At 38.2% G+C, this 23,128-nt stretch overlaps 1 protein-coding gene across 2 annotated transcripts in view; it reads right to left on the minus strand.

Annotated features, from left to right (window-relative positions):
- adam11 (ADAM metallopeptidase domain 11) overlaps nucleotides 1–23,128 on the minus strand; it is a 67,062-nt gene that overhangs the window by 38,640 nt on the left and 5,294 nt on the right. For both annotated transcript variants that reach the window (XM_082152731.1, XM_082152730.1), the window contains exons 3-14: nucleotides 22,053–22,129; nucleotides 21,882–21,948; nucleotides 20,507–20,589; nucleotides 18,573–18,636; nucleotides 13,674–13,734; nucleotides 13,112–13,218; nucleotides 5,082–5,156; nucleotides 4,912–4,983; nucleotides 4,638–4,804; nucleotides 4,092–4,176; nucleotides 1,149–1,239; nucleotides 999–1,050 (exon numbers count right to left, since the gene is read on the minus strand). In XM_082152731.1, the coding sequence (XP_082008857.1) occupies nucleotides 999–1,050; nucleotides 1,149–1,239; nucleotides 4,092–4,176; nucleotides 4,638–4,804; nucleotides 4,912–4,983; nucleotides 5,082–5,156; nucleotides 13,112–13,218; nucleotides 13,674–13,734; nucleotides 18,573–18,636; nucleotides 20,507–20,589; nucleotides 21,882–21,948; nucleotides 22,053–22,129 (1,001 nt within the window). The remainder of the gene's footprint in view (nucleotides 1–998; nucleotides 1,051–1,148; nucleotides 1,240–4,091; nucleotides 4,177–4,637; nucleotides 4,805–4,911; nucleotides 4,984–5,081; nucleotides 5,157–13,111; nucleotides 13,219–13,673; nucleotides 13,735–18,572; nucleotides 18,637–20,506; nucleotides 20,590–21,881; nucleotides 21,949–22,052; nucleotides 22,130–23,128) is intronic.

Genomic DNA, 23,128 nt, shown 5'->3' on the forward strand with positions numbered 1-23,128 from the left:
TTTTAATTTTGTAGAAACATGCTGAATCTACATTTGTCAGGTCTTGAAAATGTGACACTGTAATCTGGTGACTGTCGCCATTGGTCGGTGCAGTGTGTGAATTGGCCTTTAACCAGTGCATTCAAGGTATACATTATGAGTGATCATGGGAATCGAATCTATCACTAGTACTACTAGTGCCATGCTCTACCAGTTGTGCCGGTAGAGCTAAACTATTTAGCTGACTTGAAAATACTTGAAAAATACACTCCATGGTGAAGCAAGTTTAAAAAGAATCTTACAGAGCAAGTTAGCTAGCAATCTTAATAGTAACTTAGTAAAAGTAAAGACAATTGATGTCCATCACTAATTTGAGTACTGAGATTACAGTAAAGCAAGAAGCAAGGTTGTATGCAATTCAGAAATTAATTGAGAATGCTTTTAAAATTTCAATTCAGTTTCTAAATTTGAAGTGAATTTGAATTAAGACTGAATACATGATTCTATTCAAATTTCAATGTAAGCAAGTAGAATGAACTGAAATTCAAAGAAATTCACATACTGTTACTGTAACTAATTAACTGTAACTAAATAAGATACGATTTGTTGGCTTGATAAAGCATTGTTTGCAAAATAATTAGACGTTTCAAGGTTTATACGCCTTATGGCCAAAATAAATAATTATACAAATATAATTTCATTGTATTAAATTATTTAGCTTTAGTGGACCATGATGGGAGAACTCTTATAGAATGCTTTAACCTTTGTTGAATTTCTTTGAATTGCAATTAATGAATTCCTCTTCCAGTTATCCTGTGGGTCATGGTTAATAAAAAAATCCTCAATTCTGTATTTTGCTTACTCTGGCAAGAATTCACATCATATACAATAGGGCCTCATGCTTGCAATCCATTTGCCAAACATTTGTGACTGAGCTTGTGCACTTGCATAGTGTATATTTCCAGCATGAATGTTGCAATAAAAATATACTTACACAAAGACCCAAAAACTTGACTCACCCAGTATCCTCCATGATGCAGCCTAACCACGGATCTGGACATCTGCAGTCTCCTACCACACACACACACACACACACACACACACACACATTAAAACAACAGTACCCCCTTTTTTTTGTTATATTTTGTCAGGAGTGGAAGGATGGTTACCTGCAGTAGCACGGTCTTTGTTCCACATCATTCCAAGGTTCTGTCCCAAACTCTGACATAATGTGATAGCCATGGGTCCCACATTTCCATACTGACATTAACACAAAGTTGGTAGATGGTATGTTAGCACTCATTTAGCAGATGCTTTAATACAAAATAACTAACAGTACGCTTATTATAAATATATTTAAAAGTGCGTTTGCAGTCAGTTATTTGATTAAGATTATGAAGAAACTTTTTTTCCCTATCTGTCAATCACTTCGGCGTTGTGTCGATGTAGTGACACTAGGGGTTCGCACTTGGGAGCCCCAAACACCTCTGATACTTCAGAAAAGGCCAATGAGAATTGGCGAGTGGAATTTGCATGCCACTTCATTCACCTCTGCCTAGAAGCTTCATTGGTTTCCTACTGCACATTTCAACAGTTGTTTCTATTATACACACAGATAAGAACTCAGAGAGTTCCCATGGGCACTTCAATGAGCAAGTAGAAAAAAAAAAAAATCCAAAAGAGAAAATTCTCTAACAAGAGAGTTTCTTTATAAAAGAGAGATTTCCTCTAAAAGAGCAATCACGGACGAAGAACATCTTTTTAAAGATGCTTTTTTGCCCGTGTATTTCTGGATAAGGTCAAGGCCTGTCTCCATTAGACGGCCACGATTGCTACTGCAGTGTGGGCCATGCCCATGCTGGAGCATCTTTTGTGAATGGTGCATTCTCTCATTGCGAGAGTGTGAACATGGGAATGTTGCGGTCATGGTTGTGGTTCATGCCAATAGACCTGAAAAATGCGTACTCTCATGTCTCATTTCTCCGGTTTGTATCCTTGATCACGGAAGGCATGGAGGATGTCCTTGCCCCGCCCAGAGAAGTGGGTATTCAAATCTGGCTAATACTAGCACACTCTTACGATCTATTGCGTGTATACAGGGGCCTGGTGCTTAGACACCTTAGCCAGGTGGGGGGGTTCGGGTCAACTGGGAAGAAGCAAGCACAGAACTATCTGAAGTTATTCAGACAGAAAACAGACAAACTCAATAATGCAGTGAATGCACTGTCGTGAGGACAAGCTTCAAAGAGAGTAGAGAATCCATCCCTGTGTAGTCCAGCTGATTTGGAGCCGATTAGTCGAAGCTCAGGTAGACTTGTTTGCCTCCTGCCACAACACTGAACTACCTGTTAAAATGGCCAGGACACTGTTTCGGCTCCTCAGCACAAACCTGAATGAGTGGATGAGAGATACCATCTCATTTTATACCCGTATGTCTGGGGGAGTGGCATGCAAATTCCACTCGCTAATTCTCATTTGCCTTTTCTAAAGTGTCAGAGGTATTTGTGGCTCTCAAGTGCGAACCCTAGTGTCACTACATCAACACAATGTCTCGTTCCCTCTATCAGGGAACGGAGGTTACGTCAGTAACCAAGACGTTGCACTTTATTTCGATAGTCCACTTTAGACATTCTATTAACTATAAGTAACTTTGCAACTACATGTCAACTAACTCTCAATAGAACATAAGTAGACTGTTTGCTTAGGGTTTAGGTAAGTAGAATAAGCTGGAACGTACTTGCAAAGTTACCTATAGTCTGTAGAATGTGTTGTGGGACCATCAAAATAAAGTGTAAACATATTTTAAAGGTAGGGTAGGCAATTTCAAAGAGGCTAGCAATAGCAAGCTAGTTTTAAAAACATAAGATCCCTCACTCCTCTCAGAGCGCTCTCCAAAGCCACGCCTCCTCCAAAACACATGAACACACACAGCCAGAGCAGAGTAAGCAAAGCGTCACAAGAGACAGCGTTAAATTAAGTTGTTTCAAAGCACATAACATCACAATAAAAATTAACGTAAACAAGTTAAAGAGCTCTGACTTGTACCAACTGACTGCTGCAGATTAATTTAGCCATTGATAGTGTTGCCATAGAAATGCATAGCTCCAAGTAGAATGTCACAATAAAATTAAGATATGGCGTGAAAGCAGCATAAGCTCGTTGTTTTGGTTCAGAAGGAACTGTAAAAGCTGACTGCTGTTTGTTTGCGGTGCTCGTTGACTTTCTGTCTACAACTCTGCATAGCTTAATGGAACATGCTGCGCAAGCAGAGTGTGCAGAGGTATGGGAATACATAGTTTGACAGGCAGGTAGGGCATCCTATCATTTGGACCGAATACAATGATTGGACAAATTTTTTTTGGTCCTGAGACGTCCACAGAAGATAAATGTATTTTTTTATTTTTTTATTTAGACCACTTCTATTATTGATTTCTATTTGGATGTGAAGAGAGTTTCAACCAGTATAACAAAAAACCTACCCTACCTTTAAGCAGACAGTCTACTAATACTCGAATGGCTGGTAGCTGACATGTAGTTGCAAAGTTAGTAGAATGTCAAGTTGAAAGTGGACGATCAAAATAAAGTTTTAGCAAAAGTAGCTCTGAGCTTTAGCCATTAAAGGTGAACTAAGTAACTTTTTTTACCTTAACTGAACAGCTTCGGAGTCATTGGAATGGTTATATTACTTATTTCGGGTTGAATGGTGGTCGTTTCGCACCCCCCTGGTGCCCGTGAGCGGAAAATACGCACTTGCAACTTTGAGCCGGCGGGCCGCCGGCCGCCGCGTCAGGAAGTCTCGCGTGATATCAGGTCTCGCGATGTAAACAATTGCTTTACGGCCAAAAGAAATCTGCTAAAATGCTGTCATTATTGCGCTCCCTCACGCTGTCCGAACCCGAATGAAGAAGACGTTTTAAAGAACGTCCCATCTGCTTTGATGTCGTTGATCTATAGCCTCTGGTGTCTGAGAATCAACAACGAGTTTTTACGACAGTGTTGTCAAATATCTATTCCGAAGCTGTGGGGGGAGCTCTAGAGAGAAACCTGCGAGCAAAAAGCGAGAATACAGCGAAGAAGTCCCGAAGTTACTGAGTGCTGCTTTAAGCTCTCACCTCATTGACTCCTCCACCTCGTGTCGGTGAGCAGATCCCCTCGATGTATGCAGTGCCACTGCGACTGCTCTGAAACGTGCGTCCCCTACGGGTCAAATAGTTCACAGAATATTTACCTTACAAAGGTTTTGAACTTCTTACAGAGTTGGTTATCATGAAAGTCATATGCAATCTTAAATTGAAATGCCACTAGTGTGATGCAAATGTGTTGCATAAGGCCCCATGAAATGGTTTGACAAAGTAAATTTTCTTTCCTCTGTTGACGCATTTCCGATTGAAACCAAAAGTGTTTAGGGGGAAGGATATTCTCATTCTCAGGAGCAAAAATTTGTAGATGCCACTACACAGGAGACAATTACATATTTTCAGTCCATTTCTTAGGAAGAGAAAGGTTTTAAAAAGGCTACTTTTTGTAGTACACTAGCATATAGGCTAACAAAAACACAAACAAAGTTGATTTCATGGGGCTTTAATTATATTGCATGTGTCAAATTCTATGACCGAGCGTGTAAAAAATGTGTCGTCTAAGAAGGAAGCATAACATACGAGAGCAGGTGAGCTGCATCACTCTTCTCTTTGATATTCTCCTTCCTGTATTTCATAAAGTCACGCAGGGTCACCAAAGGGTCGTCGCCAACAGAAACCATGTTCTGAGTTGACCACGTCTCCATGGCGACAAGCACTATTCTAGTGTTCAGCTGCTCCTTGTAAATCTGGAATTTAATAGGATGTTTTAAGTATAAAAATTGCTACAGTACTTACTCAAAGAAGACATCATGAGAAAAAATCATGAATATGTCTGTCAAACTTCAGGACGTACAGCATCAGCCATGTTCACTACAGCTTTAGCAAAGTTTCTCGTCTGAGAGGTCGATCTTCGCATCTGTACAAACTACAGAGAGAACATCAATACAAATATTACACACCACATGCAAAAATAAATACAGAAAAGAATAACTGTTAAATAAATGTACTATTTTCAGATCTTACCAGTTCGTAATCATTGACCACTAGTAACTCTACATACTTTGTTTCACTCTGAACTGTGCGCGGACCCCTCCGAACCTGCAGGGGGACACAGGGAATCACAGTTTAACCAAACCGATGTCTTTAAAGGGTTGAAGCAACATAACAGAATGTGACGTGACATGACATGTTAGTGTACAGTTCAATGATACAGCAAGTGTGAATTACACAACATATTGTGATGGAAATGTTTTGATGGAGAATCAAATGATTTTTTGTTTTTAAAAGAGTGTTTAAGGAATATGGAAACTTTTATGATTCTTTTATCAAACTAATCAATCAATTTCATTAATTCCTATTGTAATGTTTTTGGGGGGGTTTTTTGCAGCTTTTTATCAACATTTCGAACCATTAACAACCCAAGCAAAAACCAAACAAAGAAAGCCCGGCAATTACAGTAAAAAAAAAATAAAAAAATAAAAAGGACATGAAATAAAATAAAAAATGAAACGGTAGCATTATAATATACCAAACCTCTAAATATTACTTAAAGAAACATCAATACAATCAAGATATGGGGTCCAGACTGGATGGAAATCTTCAGTTGACAGATGAGTAACACATTCTAAAGGAACACGAAATTCTAAAGGAATAATTTCTCAAATAATCTTATGCCATCCTTTTAAAGTAATACTTTAAACTAATCTGATCATTTCCTTTTTATATATTTCTGCTAGACTTAACAGTTGATAAGACTTTACAGTTTTATTTACATCACCATCTTTGGTATTACTTTAGTCAGTGTCTCTATGGTTACAGTCATAGATTTGGAAAAAAAAAATCTACACACCCCTGTTAAAACAGCTGTTTTTTGTAATGTAGAAAATGAATGCCGCTGAAAACCAGTGACACATTTCAGAGAAAAAAAGATCAAAATAAACCCTAACCTTTTTATAATTGAGTAGGTGCCTGTTCAGAATGAACTAATCATCAAGTTCATGTGAAATAGTTCACAACAGGCTGTCATCGCTTGAAGTGACTCCAAATAAATCTCAGCTGTTCAAGTAAGATTTTAGACATCTTCTTGGTTGCATGCTACGGGGTTATTTACGCCTGGTCACTTCATGCATTTTCTTTGATCGGATAGTTTCCGATTGTGAAAACAACAGGTGTAAATGGAACTGCAACTGGATCAGAGCAAATGCATCTGGTAGTTAAAGCCATATATGTAAAGGTCAATTCACACCGCACAGACAAACGGCAACAAACACCAACAAACAAGTTGGCCGTTGAATTTAGAATTTTATGAAAAATAACTGTCATATTCACACTGCCTCAGCAGACACTGACATGCGCTGATTGAACATGTTCAGTCTGGTGAAAACAAACCCAGACCAACGCCGACAGGGGTAACACAGTTATCCGTCAAAACCCAACAAACGTGTATGCTGGCATTTGCATTGGTATGTGCAGTGTGAATTGGACTTTAATTTTACTCCACCCAAAACTGTAAAAAACAAAAGTGTGAGAGCAAGTTATACCAGCTCCAGGTAGTCTACCACAGTGCTACTACAACATACATCACCACAGATATGGGCCGCCGCAGGCGAGTAGCCTATCTCTTTAGAAAGTCCTGAGAGAGTACCTATGCTGATGTCACTTTAATAATAATTAATAATAATTTGTTACATTTATATAGCGCTTTTCTCTGCACTCAAAGCGCTTTACATTTGGAAGGGGGAAATCTCTTCAACCAGCTTACTGATGGAGAGGAGACAAGAGTGGTGAAGCCAATTAGTATATGGGGATGATTAGGAGGCCATGATGGACAGAGGCCAGTGGGCAAATTTGGCCAGGATGCCAAGGTTACACCCCTACTCTTTTTCGAAGGACATCCTGGGATTTTTTTTTTATGACCACAGAAAGTCATAAAGTGTCCCCATCATCCTGGAGCGCTAGGACCCACACAGACCACAGGGTGAGCACCCCCTGCTAGCCTCACTAAAACCTCTTCCACCGGCAACCTAGTTTTCCTAGGAGGTCTCCCATCCAGGTACTAACCAGGCTCAGCCCTGCTTAACTTCAGTGGGCAACCAATCTTGGGCTACAGGGTGATATGGCTGCTGATAGCTTTCTCTCCTATTGTAGCCTTTGATCTTGAAATTAGCTGATGATGAATACAATGCAGTTCATATCTGTTGCTTTTGTTTGTGTAAACTCAGTTGAATTCGCATATAGTGTGGGAATTGAAGATTGGATTTATAGTATAGTTTTGCAGAGACACATTTATGTTTTCAAGTGTAAATGCAACAGTTTTAACAAATTGGATAGCTATCTGATCAGTAAAAATGCATAAAGTGACAAATGTAAATAGGCCATACTACAGAGCCATTGACCACAAAAGGGTCTCAGTGTTGAAAGGTAATGCTCAGATGAGGGCTACAAAAAAACTGAACAAAAAACAAAAAAAAACATGGAAAACTGAAAAAACAGTCATCAACAAGTGGAGAAAGTATAGCACAACAGCGACAATATCAGAAGAGGGCCATGCACAGGAGATAAATATATACATCCAATAAGGTTATAAGAAATTGCCCTCAATAGGTAAAAATGCCATTGGAAATCAATTTAAGGTGGCATCTATTGCCCCTAAATGGAAAAAGTTAATTTTTGTCCCAGTGGGAGTCAGATGACCACGACAGTACCAACACAAAAACATTATTGTTATTGATAGTTTTTGTCATACTACACACCCCTAGCCATACGGTTATATTTGTAAAATACAGCAAAGTGTCCCCAGATGTTTTTTTTTGTCTCCATTTACATTTTAATATTCATTCATCTGTATATTGAGTTCTGCAGTTCTGTGTTATATTGATTCTTGTGTGACTCCCTCTCCTCTTCCCACCTTTCCACAACCTTAGCACAATTTTCTTTTGCCTTTTTCAAATCTTAGACAAATGATCTGTGCTAAAATAGGCCGGTGATTCCATGACCCTTTAACAGGATAGTCTCAGCTTCAGACGTCACACCCACTGATCGCCCACAGTCTGTTCGCAGAGTGTCTGATACATGTTGTACACAGAACTGGTGTTACGAACTGAACAATTCTAAGCTGTTTGGCTGTATTTACCAAGTTTCTCTCTTTCTCTGTTGCATTGCCAGATTGTGCCCTGTGTCTGCTTACTCGCCTGCATTTTGTTTGAGTCTAGTCCTGTCAACTTTCGAGTGTTTTGTCTTGTCTGGTGATTATTCGTGGCTGCTCTTGCTCTCCAGCACTGTCCCGCTATCAGACTGCTCTGGTTATGACATGCTGCTGGTGTCTCGATGTGATATTCATATAGCTCTTTGGATTGGTTGTCTAACACATGAGGTTTTCAAACCTGTCCTTGAGGACCAGCACTGTACATTTTGTATGTCTACTTTGACCTGCCCTCAAACACTGTTGGTTCGTGTTGTGAATATGTCGAAGATGCCTTTTTTTGCTCAGCAAAAGCAGCAAATTCTCTTTGTAAACACTTCCAAAGGATGAGGATGTGAAGACTCAGTGGTTAAAATTACCACAGCAATACAACAGCAGTATAACCTTTTAACGATTGCTTCTCAAATCTTCATGAAGTCTAAATAGGATTTTCAAAACGCTTATCTATTAAAGATGGGACAGTACCCACTTTATTTGGACCAACTTGCTCCTCAGATTCACAACCTGTAAGTATGATACATTTTTTATGTATATATTTTCTACCGGGTGTTCAAAATACATCGTTGTGTTTTATATTGTGTAGGTCTCTGGCTAACCGGCTAACTCACGTTATTACTGTCTTACTGAAATACTTCTGCTAAGCAGCTGTGGGCCTGCTACCAAAAATCGTGTCCATTAATGCAGATTGCATGTTGTTTTTACTACTTTGAGTAACGATAGAGGATGGAGCTAGATTTGTTTCACAAACTTTAATGTTACATCAGTAATTCACGTTAGTGCTCGGCTAATGTTTACGCTGTTATGATACAGTTAATGATGCAGTTCCCACATGTGCACAGCAATAAATGAGAAATATACACATCAGTTTGTTGATGGACATGCACTTGTTAATACTGATGGAGAGGAATTACAGTTGCAACATCTCATAATGTACGTCAAACTGAGTAGTTCATCACTGAGAAACATGCTCAGTTATCCTTACAATGGGGTTGAATTACTAGTTCTTTCAATGTTTCATCATCGGACTCGAGCTCGAATTGATAAGGTAAAATCATTGGCATCATTACTGTCTTTACAGTGTGTACAATCGCTAAGCTTTAGGAGGCCTCCGGACGGAGCTGAAGTTTATGGTAATGGTTGTTTCGTTTCCGACACGCACTGTAAGTGGAAGACCAATCACAAGACTGGGCCATCTGACCAATCTGGGCCATCTGGGCCATCTGACCGAAAAAAAATAAAAAAAGAACGACATTATTCCACTATTCATTTCCTTCTCTCTGTGCCTCGAGTTAGTTCACGTAGTGTTTTAGCACAGCGCGTCTGTGTTGTACGTCACACGTAGGCTCACTATTGGCCGACGCTGGTCATGTGTGTGATGCGTGTGACGTGCAACACAGAAGCGCTACGCAGTTACACTACGTGAAAAAACTCGAGGCCCAGAGAGAAGGAAATGAATAGTGGAATAAAGTCGTTATTTTTGTGTTTTTTTGCGCACAAAAAGTATTCTCGTCGCTTTATAAACTTAAGATTGAGCCACTGTAGTCACTTGGACTATATTAACGATCTCTTTAATGCATTTTCTGGGCCAGCAAGTTATAGTGTCTTAGAAGCCTATGGAGAAGTGAGCCAGCTCTCAGATTTAATCAAAAATATCTTAATTTGTGTTCCGAAGATGAACGAAGGTCTTACAGGGTTGGAACAACATGAGGGTGAGTAATTACTGACAGAATTTTCATTTTTGGGTGAACTAACCCTTTAAGGAAACATTTCTTTCCCTCCTTCAAGTTCTCTGTATAAGAATGCTGATAGTATCAGCATCTCACTCATCGGTTCATGCAGACATGTCCGAATCTGAGACTGTTACAACCACTGGCTGGAACCAGCTCTTAACCCGAGAACTGCTGTTACCAGGATTTGAAATGAACACCGGCCAACTGTCAAACTGCAGGTGAAAATCAACCATGGTGAGTAACGCAATAAGCTCACTAGCCAAATTTTAAGGTTATGATTATGTTCTATTACTTTGCATGCTATCGGCCTCCAATATTAGCAAAACAAAGTGTCTGTATTCCGATGCTGCTGGTAAACCCATTGCTTTCAATGAGACAAGTTTTCCATTAACATATACTAACACGATACATGAGCGTTGTGTCATTAGACTAATTTTATGGTGTACTACAACTTTAGTGATATTAAACTGTCCCTGGATGGAAAAGAGCCATGTAAAAATTCTTCAAAATTCTATTTGTCATACACCAAAGACTAGACAAATATTAATACATACAAATATATCAATGCATTTAATGTTGTTTCACTCACATATTTTTAAATACTACATGTTTCTGTGCCACAAATGTAGGGCCTCATTTTAGTCCTAGTCCAGCCCTGGAAACAGCTGAATGCTTTTTGAATTGACAGCTTGCATGTTAATCTTCAGCGTGTTTACTATTAAACATTCATTTACAAACCCTGCCTGTCATAGTATCAGTGTACTTTTGACTTGACAGTTACTGCCACCAGACCACTGTTACATCAGCCAGATCAAATACTGATGTAATCATGCCATAAATATATTTACAGTAGATTTTATTTGTTATACTTTCTCCTGTTCAGCAAAAGACATCACAAGACTGCTAGTTGCGAGTTGGCATAATCTGTCATCATTGGGCAAATTGAAATTGTATAATAATATACTCCAGGATACTGGATAATTTTGAGTCGGAGTGACTGTAATGCATATTTGAAAGTGAACTATAATTGAGTAACTTGTGGATCAGTGCACTGGTTCAACCAGTTTATAATGCTGGGAAGACAATTTCCAAATATACACTGTCTAAAAAAAGTCCAAAAGCAGTGCAACCATTACTAATTGTTCCTTTTCACATTATATGTTAATATATGTTCAATCAGTTATGTAAAATTAACATAATTAACATAATCCTGGATGATAATTCTTTTTTTTTTCTTTTTTTTGGGGGGGGGCCTAATGGTTAAAGAGTCAGACTGGTACCCCAAAGGTTGCGGGTTCAAATCTCAATACTGGCAGGAAATGACTGAGGTCCCCTTGAGCAAAACACCTAACCACCAATCGCTCCTAGGGCTCCACAGCAAAAATACAAAGACTAGTAGATAAGTCGACTAAAATGCTCTGCCATGATGTTTTAAGTTTGATGTCGACTAGTCGCTAGTCATGGCCTATAGAGGGCGCAACAGGATAAGAAATCTTCGAAGTCAAACAGTTAAAATGACAAATAAATGCATACTCAGAGAGCACTCCACAAGACATGTTTGATTATACCATCTGGATGCTCAAAATTGAACGTTATAAAAAGCTTATTGTACACGCAAGTTAATCGCCATTTTAAACTAATGCGTGCTGCACTGTAAGGCGGAATCATTCAGTACAGAAACGTATTGCCAACACTATGATGTATCAATAAAACAGCTTAGAAACTGTTTTGTCGAATGGCATCTTTTTACTAGTGATAGTCAATACCAACAGTCTATTTTTTTAAATGCTGAGGCTAAAATTACTGATTATAGTCATTCAACAATATATTTGCAAATGATCAGACTACGGTTTATGTAAAAAAAATAAAATAAAAAACTTTCCTTTGATGGTAAACCTTTATATTTTGGATATATACCTCAACAATGTTTAAAAAAAGAGATAAATATTTAATGAAAATGATTTAATGAATGAAGAGCTTAAAAAAAAAAAAAAAAGGTTGTCACAGGAGAGCCCTACCCTCTAAATGCATGGATGTAAATCACAATTGACATCTATAAAATGGAGAAGATAACCGCATTTGTAAATCATAAACTGGAGCAATTTGCTTTGTACTGGGAAAAATGGACCAACTATGCAACATCTAATAGACCCGATTTGATTTTTTAGTTAATGTTTATGATGTACAAAAAGAATACTCCCTATATACATACATTACTCCCTATATACATATTTATTTCTCTTCTTTCTTTTTTCCTCTCCTTTTTGTATATATTTCTAATGAATAGATGTACGGCAAGCACAACTGTACTGTGTATATACATACACACACACACACACACACACACACACACACACACACACACACACACACACACCTATATGTGTAGGTGTACGTGTGTTTATGCAAGAGTATATTCAGATATATAGTATTTGAAGTACTTCAGGTTGAAGTGTAAAGTGTATCTGAGAAAAAGTAAAGAAAAAAATGCTACATTCATTACGTTAACTGAAGAGGCTTCAGTACGCTGAATAAACTACTTTGTGAGGAAACTTCTCATTGCTTAATGGATTGACAGCCAATCTTCATATGCCATCTTAAGTGAGATTCCAATCCAAAGGGAGAATACATGTTCAGTTCAAAAGAAATTAAGAACAACAAAGGGAATAAGGGTACATAGATACATCACTTCACAGGAAGTGCAGAAGGAAATGTACCCATCAGTCATTGCATATCAACCCAGTATTTAAAGAAACTTGACTAAAAAAAACTAATTGAGGTCCCATCATTTTGTTTAGTCCCAGGTGTAGTTTCAACAACAATATCAAAATGTTTGGTGAGCACAGAATCAGGTAGAAAAAAACACATAAAAAATCTTAATTCCAAACTTTTGACCGGTAGTTTAAGTGCATTAGTAGTGAAAGACATACTAATATAACGTGAGACCAGGACTCTGATATGTCTATGCAGGGCCACAGTTAGGAATTCTTGGGCCGGGTACAAAACCATCACCACAGCCCTCCCTTGGTTGAAACCGATTTCTGGATGCCCTTTTTGGCAGCTTGCTACGCATGACGAATCTTCAAGAAAAATCAACTGATGTCAAAAATAAAAACTCTCACCTGTCTTTTTGCCCGTCTCAGCCCATCTGTGAGCTCCGATTCATTCGTCTCCATAGAAACGGGATAGTCACTGTTAATGTCAGAGTCACTGCCGTTCCTGGTGCTTCCTGGAAGAGAAGAAGCCATTGGTTATACGGCCTAAAACCATCCCGAACAAAAAGTTCCCAGTCGTCAGCTTTCAGTAGATCGATAAAGATGTCTATTACTGAAAAATGATCCATGCAAAAAATCAATATGCAGCAGATGGAGAAAGAGAGAGAGCAGGAAGGATACAGTCTGAATGCTAAAAAAAAAACACCTTAGTATAGGTCATATAAGACATCTACTATGTCTAACTGTATTAAAGGAATAATCATTTTGTCAAGGTGATCTTTCCATACAACAAATGTGAATAGTGATTTTTGCTATTATTAGGCTGTTCATTAGAGATGATGTGATGCATGGTGACTTTTTGCATTTTGCCTTTACTCTTCAAAACATCTTCAGCTCCACTAAAGAAAGAAAGTCATACAATTGACATGAAGGTCATTTTATGTGCATGTAAGACGAATCTATGTCTTACCTGAGTTTTGTGGCATCAGCCGGATGTCTGCCATTCTGTATACAACATGAGTATTTGCATCCTGTGTGACAGAATCATGGAAGTCACCTACTGTATGAAACCTTCATAAATACTGCATGCAGCATTTTTCTCTTGACATTAGTCACATGACGGGTTTTTCCTGTAAGGTTTCACATAGCCGCAATCGACAATTACTAGGGTCTAAGCAGTTCAGTAGACTAGAGATAATAGATCAAATTTGAAAGAAAACAAGCTGCTGATGCTGTTGAACCAGTGGAATTATGGTAAATGTCAACACACAGTTTAAAGGTTTAGAGGTTCGGTAATGTTCATTGTGGAATTTTGTATTTTATTTTATGTGACAGTATTGTGGATTGTGGATTGTTAGGGTTTGGGGATCTATGAGTAATGATAAGTGTGAATGAACATACTGTTACTCAAGAAAAATTTCAGACTTTGTCTGAAAATATAGTTATATCCAGGGGTGCACATAACTGGTGTGCATGCATGGTAAAAAATAAACGAGGCGCAGCAGAATGTGGAGTGAAGTGCTTTTGAGTCCAAAAAATATTTGGGGACAGGGACATTTTTACTTACTGGAGTAGGATTTTTCTCCATCTTTTGTAAGATAGCAATCACGATGATAAGCGTGTTCATTAATTATTAGGGTTGCATTGGATCGCAGTTTATCCATGATCCGTACAGACCAGGCACAATGTGATTCGAGGATTAACTGCTAAGTTTAACTATCATAGAGTGAAAGATTATTATTTGGACGTGTTTTTTCTTGCCAATTTACACATTCAAACGATTTTTTTGCGAGCTGTTTTCAGTTTTTTTACTCGAAGCGCATGCACACAGAGAGAGAGAGGCGCGTTTCATATAGTGTGCGAACACAGAATTGATTCCTCTTTCACGTTTACTTGAACTTGAACTTACACATATACAAAAAATTACGGCAAAATACCCGTCTCGGCAAGTATTCTCTCGGTTATATCATAAGTGAACAGTTTAGAAAGAAACCGGATGTGTGTCAGGTACGGTTTGTGCAATCGGCCTTAAAGTGACAGCAGCCTAATATTCCTGCAGTTGTCTTAATGTTAATCATAAATAAATGGTAATATTTTTGCTGGCACAGTCCATATGTAAATTCGCTTTTTATAGCGTTACCTTGTGGCAAATTTTCATCCAAATTTGGTACCTACTCTACATGCCGTCTACATAGTATCTGCCAAATTTCATTAAAATCAGCCATCAGCCTGTTCAAACATATTTATTAGCTGCTGAGTTAGAATGTAAGCACATCCCCAAACATAGTTATCATGTTGTTGTTGTAGTGTGCCTTATGGGTGAAAGTTTACACAATGTTGCTTGTATCCTCATAATGTCCTTGTGTTTGATTTCCAAATTTAGGCAGATGCAGCATTTTTCACGTTTACCACATTGTTTTATCAGCATTCATTTTTTACATGGATTCTCAGAATCACAACTTCGTCATAACCATTTTTGTGGCCTTTTGAGAAAAGTAGGCCACACCCTTATCTAGTCCTGCTGAAAAGTCATGTTGTAATTGAACTCACAATATTTGGTACATACAGTATATTTTGGTACCAAATTGTATGAAAATGTTGTTGATAAATGTGCTAATTTCTGGCTGAATTATTTCCTGCTGTTGGGTAACGTTTCCTCTCAGATGAAAGGCTCGCTGATGTACTGAGCTCTGCCACGTAAGGCTATTACACAACTATTCATTATTAATCTCCCATCTACCCAGACAGAGAGAGACACTTTACATGTGGCTTTGAATACTTTATGAAAATGACCCATTTAAGAGAAGTGAAAGAGGAGTGGAGAGAGAGTGAAAGAGAGATAAATAACAAATACAGATGAAAGGACCAAGAAAAACAGCAAAAAGAAAGGTGAAATGAAAGAAGAGAGAATCGCTCAGACACATTTGACATGCTATTTCAATGCAACAAGAATTGCAATAGTAATTCTTAGATAATTTAATTCACACAAATTAAGGATTCATCTTCATCATGCTTAAAATAAGCTTGGTTACTTTTGAGGCTTCTCTAATTGTCTTGGAACAAACTCCTCCCACAGAAATGACATTACTGGAATAGAGTGCTGCAAGGATAATGTCTTTTTTTCTAGGCCAAAAGTCAGCATTTAGGACTTCCAGTTTCATCGTCCCAAAGTCATTGGGTTTTTGGAATGAATTTTAGCCTGAAAAAAGGTCTGTAGTTCACAGAAGCTCAAGATATTTGCACATTTTATTCTACGACATAATACACCAGTAATACTGCCTTGTGATTTGTTTTTAAGCTTTTACTTGTCTTGAAAAAAAAAGCAGTTGTTAACAAGTGTCTACATAGCACTACAAAGGTTGGTCATTTCCACTGAAAGAGGAAGACAGAGCAGGACATATCGTACAGCTCCTCCCCCTTTTTAAAATAGACAAAAACATTTTGTTTCTATCACAGCTCGGCCAGAGCCGTTGAGCTCGGTAAAGCCGCAGTTTCCTCCAAATCTCTAAATCGAATCGCTTAAAAAAATAGCATTCTGTGCAGAATTCAAATGGGTCCGATACGTTTTCTGCACTGTACTGACCTGCATATGATCTGCTCTGTGCTATTGTGTCTCTGGACCGGAGCAGACTGTGTGTATGCACTGCAGCGGTTAGTGTGACACAAACGTCAAACCAGAGTTCATTCACCCCAATGGAAAGCATATTTACACTGTCTGAATCGTTCCCTATCCCCTATATATTACACTGTGTGACCGATTTTCATTGTGTATTTATAATGTAGAGGGCGGGACACTTTAGATTCAAGAGATAACAGTAAAGTTTAACATATTCATACTAAAAGCCAATTTTGATCTCATGGGGACTTTATCATCAAACCGAACAGGTAAACTCATCTACTCACTAGTCTGCTTTCACAGCCTCATTGTGTTTATAATCACACACTTTCAAACTATTCTTTGTGATGTTCAAGTCATGCAACCGTGGTGTAGTTCGTTTTTAGCCTTTTAACTTCTTGTTTAGGCTTCAAAATTCATAAAATTCATTTTTGCTGGTCAGAGCGTATTTTTTGTAATAATCCAAAAGCCAATGGGAAAATCTTGAATCACTGCAGAGATCTATTCCTCCATCTTGAAAAAGTAGCCCTGCCTCAAATCAACCATTCAAACAGCATCAGAGCCGAAAGGACAAATGAAAATCGAATGAGGCTGTTTTGACCAAAATACAAACGTCACATTACTGCTTTTACACCCTCCACCTGCCGTTCCTGTTATGCTTCCATCACAATGGCATGACTGTAAATGTATTTGAACTGAGAGACGAGTGGAATGATGTTCTCTGGTATTCGACTTCAGACCACAGATGCTGTCGACAGAGTTTAACCTGTAGTTAACCAGGAATAGTAGTCTATATTAAACTCATAAATAAGTTCTTATACTTTTAATGTCTAAATTAAAAAGTACGAATCAATTACTTGACAGAAAAATAATGTCAAATAGGCATTCTTATTATTAAAGGGATACTTCACCTCTGGAAAGATGAATGTGTATTTAAAATAGGTCATTTATGTAGAAGAAATGTGAAATTATTTTTTAATTTGGAGCTTTCTAGACTGAGAAAAGCCAGAAAATGTATTTTTGGCTTATGTGGATGAAAGACAACAACTCCCAGAATGCACTTACTTCGCTGCCCTACGAGGCCACTCCCAAGCCACGCCTACCGGTAAGAGAGCGCAATTGAAAACAACAAGGCTAGGCTACTAGTGAGACTCTGACGAGTTTGCCCGGGATTTCTAGATCGCCCAAAATGTCCGGGATTCGGCTTTTGCCTTCTACAGTCGCCATTCATTATGTTTACTGTGGCGAGCAGGACGAGGCTGAGGGCCGCGGGAGAACGGCGCGAGGCCGGTGGCGTGATTACTGAGACGCACCGATCTCGTATCTCTCACGGAGGAGCGGGAATTTTCTTAGCAATGTTAAAACGCACATCAACCGATCACTTGTTTAGCGTTCATGTAAACACTACATTCAGATTCACCAATCGGAATGAATTCAGTTAGATTGAAACAAAAGGTGTGCATGTAAACAATGAATGGCGACTGCAGAAAGCAAAAGCCGAATCCCGGACATTTTGGACGATCTCGACGGCCGGACATGTCTGGGAAAAAGAGGATGGTAACCCCTACTACTCAGCTTTCTCCTACAACTCAGCTTTCTCCACAGAACAAGAGCCTGTTAGCTTAGCTTCCAAAGAAAGACGGCTAACACTGTGTACATTATGTGAGTGAGATCCCACCCTCTATGGGCGGGTTGAGAACATGCGGGACAGCCCCTCCTACTGGCTGTAGTCTTTAGCCTCTGGCCAAAAAATCCTCCGATGACGCAAAATGACGATTTTTGCGTCATCTGAGGATTTTTTCCAGACAAAAAATACATAAATCTCTCGTCTCAGGGGGATATGAGGGAGGAAAGCAAAGTAATTCGAAAATACTACAGGTTTTCTACTAATACAAAGCTTAATGCTAAATCCTGAAGTATCCCTTTAAATCGAATTTCTTCATTCATTTTAAAGTGACAGATTTCTATATGATAATGCAGCGCTGCTAATATCACGCATAAGCTGCTCTGTCTCATATTTTCTCACTCGACACCCTCCTTCTGCTCTTCACCTCCGTCCCACATACAGGCGTCTGCTGATTCACCTGTCAGTCAACGGCAGTAATGCACATTTCTGAGCATGTGGCTAAAATTCAGTGCTTCGCTGTCTCTTCTGTCTCTCATTGAGCAGGACTGTGTATCTATTTGTTTTTCCAGGCTGCAACATGCAGATGAGAAAGATGAGAGAGATGAATATTTCAGCTGCGTACTGACCTGCTCGCTGCTGTTGTGCAAGGGCTCGATGCTGTAGGAAAAGTTGCCATCTGAGAACATCCCTCTGTAGACACACCAACATCACAAATGTGAGACACTCCAACGACAACAACCCCAATAAAGCCTAAAAATGCAGACTCTTTCAATGAGAAGGATTTATTGGGTAACATTTTACAATAAGGTTTAATTTGCTAAAATAAGTTGATGAACTAACAATGAAAAATACTTTTAGTAATCTCAGATAATGTTAAATTTAACATTTACTAATACATAATTGAAATCGATTAAAAGTAAGTTGTTTTAACGTGTATGTTCTGTTATGATTATGTTCCTATTTGCCTGAGTTCCTAGTTAGTTTCCCTGGCTGTTAATGGTTTCCACACACCTGTTCTGTTTCTCTTTTATTACGTTTCCCATGTATTTAAGCCCTGAGTTTCCTTAGTTCTGTGTCCGGTATTGTCTATGTAATACGTGGTTGTGTTTAGGGTTTCTTCTACGATCTCCTGTGTGTGCGTTTAATAAAAAACGTCATGCACTTCTCTACAACCCACCATGACATATGTATCTGTTATATTATTGAATGGACCGGAGTTAACATGAACTAACAATGAACAGTTGTGTTTTTATTAACTAACATTAACAAAGATGAATAAATACTGTAAAAAATTGCATTAGTAAAGTTAATGAATGGGACCTTATTGCAAAGTGTTACCATTTATTGTTATAAAACATATCTGCATACATACAGTACACTAAACTGTACATACAGTGTGTATAGCCATTTATACTAATATATATATATATATATATATATATATATATAACTGCTGCTTGACTTATTTTGTTGCAAAATTTATTTATTTTAGATCAACTTTATTGTCATTGAAGAGGGCAAGCAAGAGAAAATGAAATGAAATTAAAATGGAACTATATTATCGCCCAGCTCTTTATTTAAATTTGGATATATAAGTATGTCCAACTTTATCCAGATACATACAGTATACTAGTGTAGGATGATAACTACATAGCATATTTTAATGTTTTGATTGCTTGTATCATCGCAAAGTGTAAACTATATTATTGCACAGCTCTAATCTGCTAAATGCAATTATAAGGCATGAAGATATTGAGATATTATAAACATCAACATCATGACTTTTGTGTTAAGCAGCTTTAAAACAATTTGTATTGTGAAAAGTGCTATGAAAATGAATCTCTCTTGACTTACTTTAGGAAATGTTTGGAAAACCATGCAATTACTGTTACATGTTTAAAAAAACAGGTAAGTACTAAAAAAAGTTGCTACATGTTCAACAAAAACATAGTATTAACATGGGACATGTACAAAAAACACATTGTGTGTCCCAATTTGTGTACTTATGCACTATTGTATCATTTTGTTGTATAAATAGTGTAGGCCTATTGTAAAAAAAAAAAAACTTAAAATCCCTGGATGATGCACCTATTTAACCAAAAAAAAACAAGTGTGGAACAGTGCTTTGTATAAGTGCATAAGTGTCCAAAAATGCCCAAACAGACATTTTGATATTGATGTCACTGAAGTGTAAGTGTGAAAACAACAGTAAAAAATTATAGAAGCTTGTTTCCACCATGGAATAATACATTTAAAAAAATTAATTGCGACTTGCAATTGGAAGTTTATATATCACACAGTTTATATATAAAAAAGCCAGAATTGTGAGTTATAAACTCAGAACTGTAAGAAATAAAGTCAGAATTGTAAGAAATAAAGTCAGAACTGTGAGATATAAACTCCCAATTGGAAGGAAAGAAAGTCTGAATTGTGAGATTTTTTTTATAGCCCGTGTTGGAAACAAGCTTCCATAAAAAGCAGCTGAGGTAATGGAGTGTTTCTTTAAGGGTAATAAACACATTGATTGTATTGTTAAAACAGTTAAATGGTTGCGTCTCACTGTAGGCCTTGACAGGTGGAGAGAGCTGCCCATGACCTCTGAACTCCTCTCACGTGACCGTGATAGTAACAGTGCTCTCCTCCCTGAAATCTCACACACATCAAACCATCACACATTGCACCGAAGTGAAATGATTACACAGTGAATGCTGAACAGCCCTCAAATATGACAGTAACCAAGGCAACATTCCCCCATTAAAATTCATCAGATCACTTTTCCTATGTCCATTAAACGCTTTTAGAATGAGCCCCACCCACCCCTCGCTCAAGTCTCGATGATATTCTGGTCTATATGCCTCTATAGTGAAAATATTGCATCTAATCGCTTAGTAAAGTAACAGCACACCTCTACTCGACAAGACACAGGATTTGAAGAATCATTCATCATTTCTGCAGCCACACTCTCAATCAAATTTAAGAGCCGTGGGGTCTGTAAGCGGGCACCCACACACACTGAACGCGTGGGAGACGTTCATGGCAGTGGTGTGATTGGCGTATCCGAGGAATATTTGCAACTGTTGCTGGGATTTCATTTGACCAGTCTGGATGTAGTTTTCTGCACTGCAGTCCTGGATCCTCTGTGTCTCTGCTGCAGTGTAGTTGCTTAATGACTTCAGCTTCTCCACTCAATGCTTCATTCTTCCTGCGTGTGTGTGTCTCTCTCTCTCTGACTCAGTTGGCCAAAGTGGACTAGAACTGTCTATAATCAGTTGTCATGGCAACAGCGTTGCGATTGGTCAAACACGGCTGACACTGAACAGGAGGGGCGGATGCTTTCCCAGGCTCCTTTGCCTTGCTGCATCAAAGTCAAGCACTAAGAAAGGGAGTGGGTATATTCCCAGACCCACAGATGATACCGCAGAAGTTTTCATTAAGAGTGCCAGTGAAATAGAAATATTAAGGAATCTGTTAATTACATGTCTCATTTTACTCAAAAATCATTGTTATTCAATAACATTTAAATGTATACATTTATCCGAGACTTATCCAAAGCGACATACAAAAGAGGAGCAATTGCAATTTGTCAAAGAGCCAACAATATTCGTAATAAACAATGCCTGGTTTATTAGACAACTAGACTAGGAATCAAGCAAGAGAAGAGGAGCAATGCAGAGAAGACAAAGAAGTGTTTTTTTGTGTGTGTCTGTACAGTATGTGTGTGTGTAACAAAAACTGATAAAGCCATATTACCACGGTATTATGGTACACAATCCTGTGTGTATTAGGGGTTAACTACAATTACAAACAGACACAAAGATACTCTTTGTAACAGGAGATCTAATATTAATAAAAAATGTTTGGTCATTATGATATCAATCCCTAACAAAATCAATATAAAGGGATACAAATAGAAAAAGAGTGATTGTTTTCCTTACCGGACTCTTAAAAGGTCGCCCGTCCTTATCGAAGTGGCGTTCAACATAGTTAGACGACAAAAGATCGCTGTAGGTGCGCACACACACACACACACCATCATCATCATTAATATACAGTTTAGAGGGAATGAGAACATATGTGTCTCTGCTAGTGTGTGATTTTGCACATACTGATTGAGCTCCAGGTCTAGAACAAACTGGATTCCAAAGGCCTTCACCAGGAATGAGATCTGAGCCAAATGAATGGGCTGAGAGAAAGAAAAACAGATAAAGGCATGTTGGTTACATATTAAAGGAGCCATTCCTCATCAACTGGGGTTGACAGGACATCATCAAAAAAAAAAAGTATGTAACAGGGTTGCCAAGTCTGTGAAACAAACTAGCCCAATGGCAAATAATAAAAAAAATAATAAAAGAAAAGTTCCAAACCTGGCCTAACATTTAAATTAATAATTGTATACAATGCAGTTGTGCATGGCTACATGCATTTTTACATTTGTACTTATTTTAAAAATACCTGCATCTAATTACAGCTGTAATTAATTTCTATAATTATATCTATAATTACACTGTTGACCCTTCTCTTACTCCTAAACCCTCCCTTTTAACCCATGGGTTTCAAACTCAGTTCCTGGAGGTCTAAAGTCCAACAGTGTTAAGTTCCAACCCTGCCCCAACACACATACCTGGAGTTTTCAAATAAGCATGAAGGACTTTATTAGCTGGATCAGGTGAATTTAAACTCTGCAGGTATGTGGCCCTCTAGGAACTGAGTTTGAACCCCCTGCTTTAACCTAACCATACCACCAAACCTGTCCCGACTCTTACCCGTATCCCACCTCAATAGCAGCAAAAGAGTTTTGCAATACAACATAAACACAAGTACATTGTACTTAACAATAAAAAAAAAAAAATGTAAGTACATAGTAACCTAGTTAAGGACACTCATTTGGAATCACATAGAGCTGTGTATAGTGTTCCAAATCAGCAACTTCTTAGGATTAAATTCAGTTCAGATGCTTCATAAGAGTTTAGCGATTTGCAGCGAGTCTCTGAACTGGATAATACATCAAAACAAGAATGCCTCCTAGAAACCAACAGTGTATACACTCGGCGACCTCCAGCAAGTTAACTGGCTTTCATCCAACAAATCTTTCTTCAAATCTTTTAAATGCTCTCCCTCTGAAACAGTTTTTCTGTTTCAAACAGATATCATAAACCCCTTCCGCTCCAAATACTTGTCATAT

The sequence above is a fragment of the Leuciscus leuciscus genome, assembly GCF_965113295.1.
Source record: "Leuciscus leuciscus genome assembly, chromosome: 21".
NCBI classification, from domain to species: Eukaryota; Metazoa; Chordata; class Actinopteri; order Cypriniformes; family Leuciscidae; genus Leuciscus; species Leuciscus leuciscus.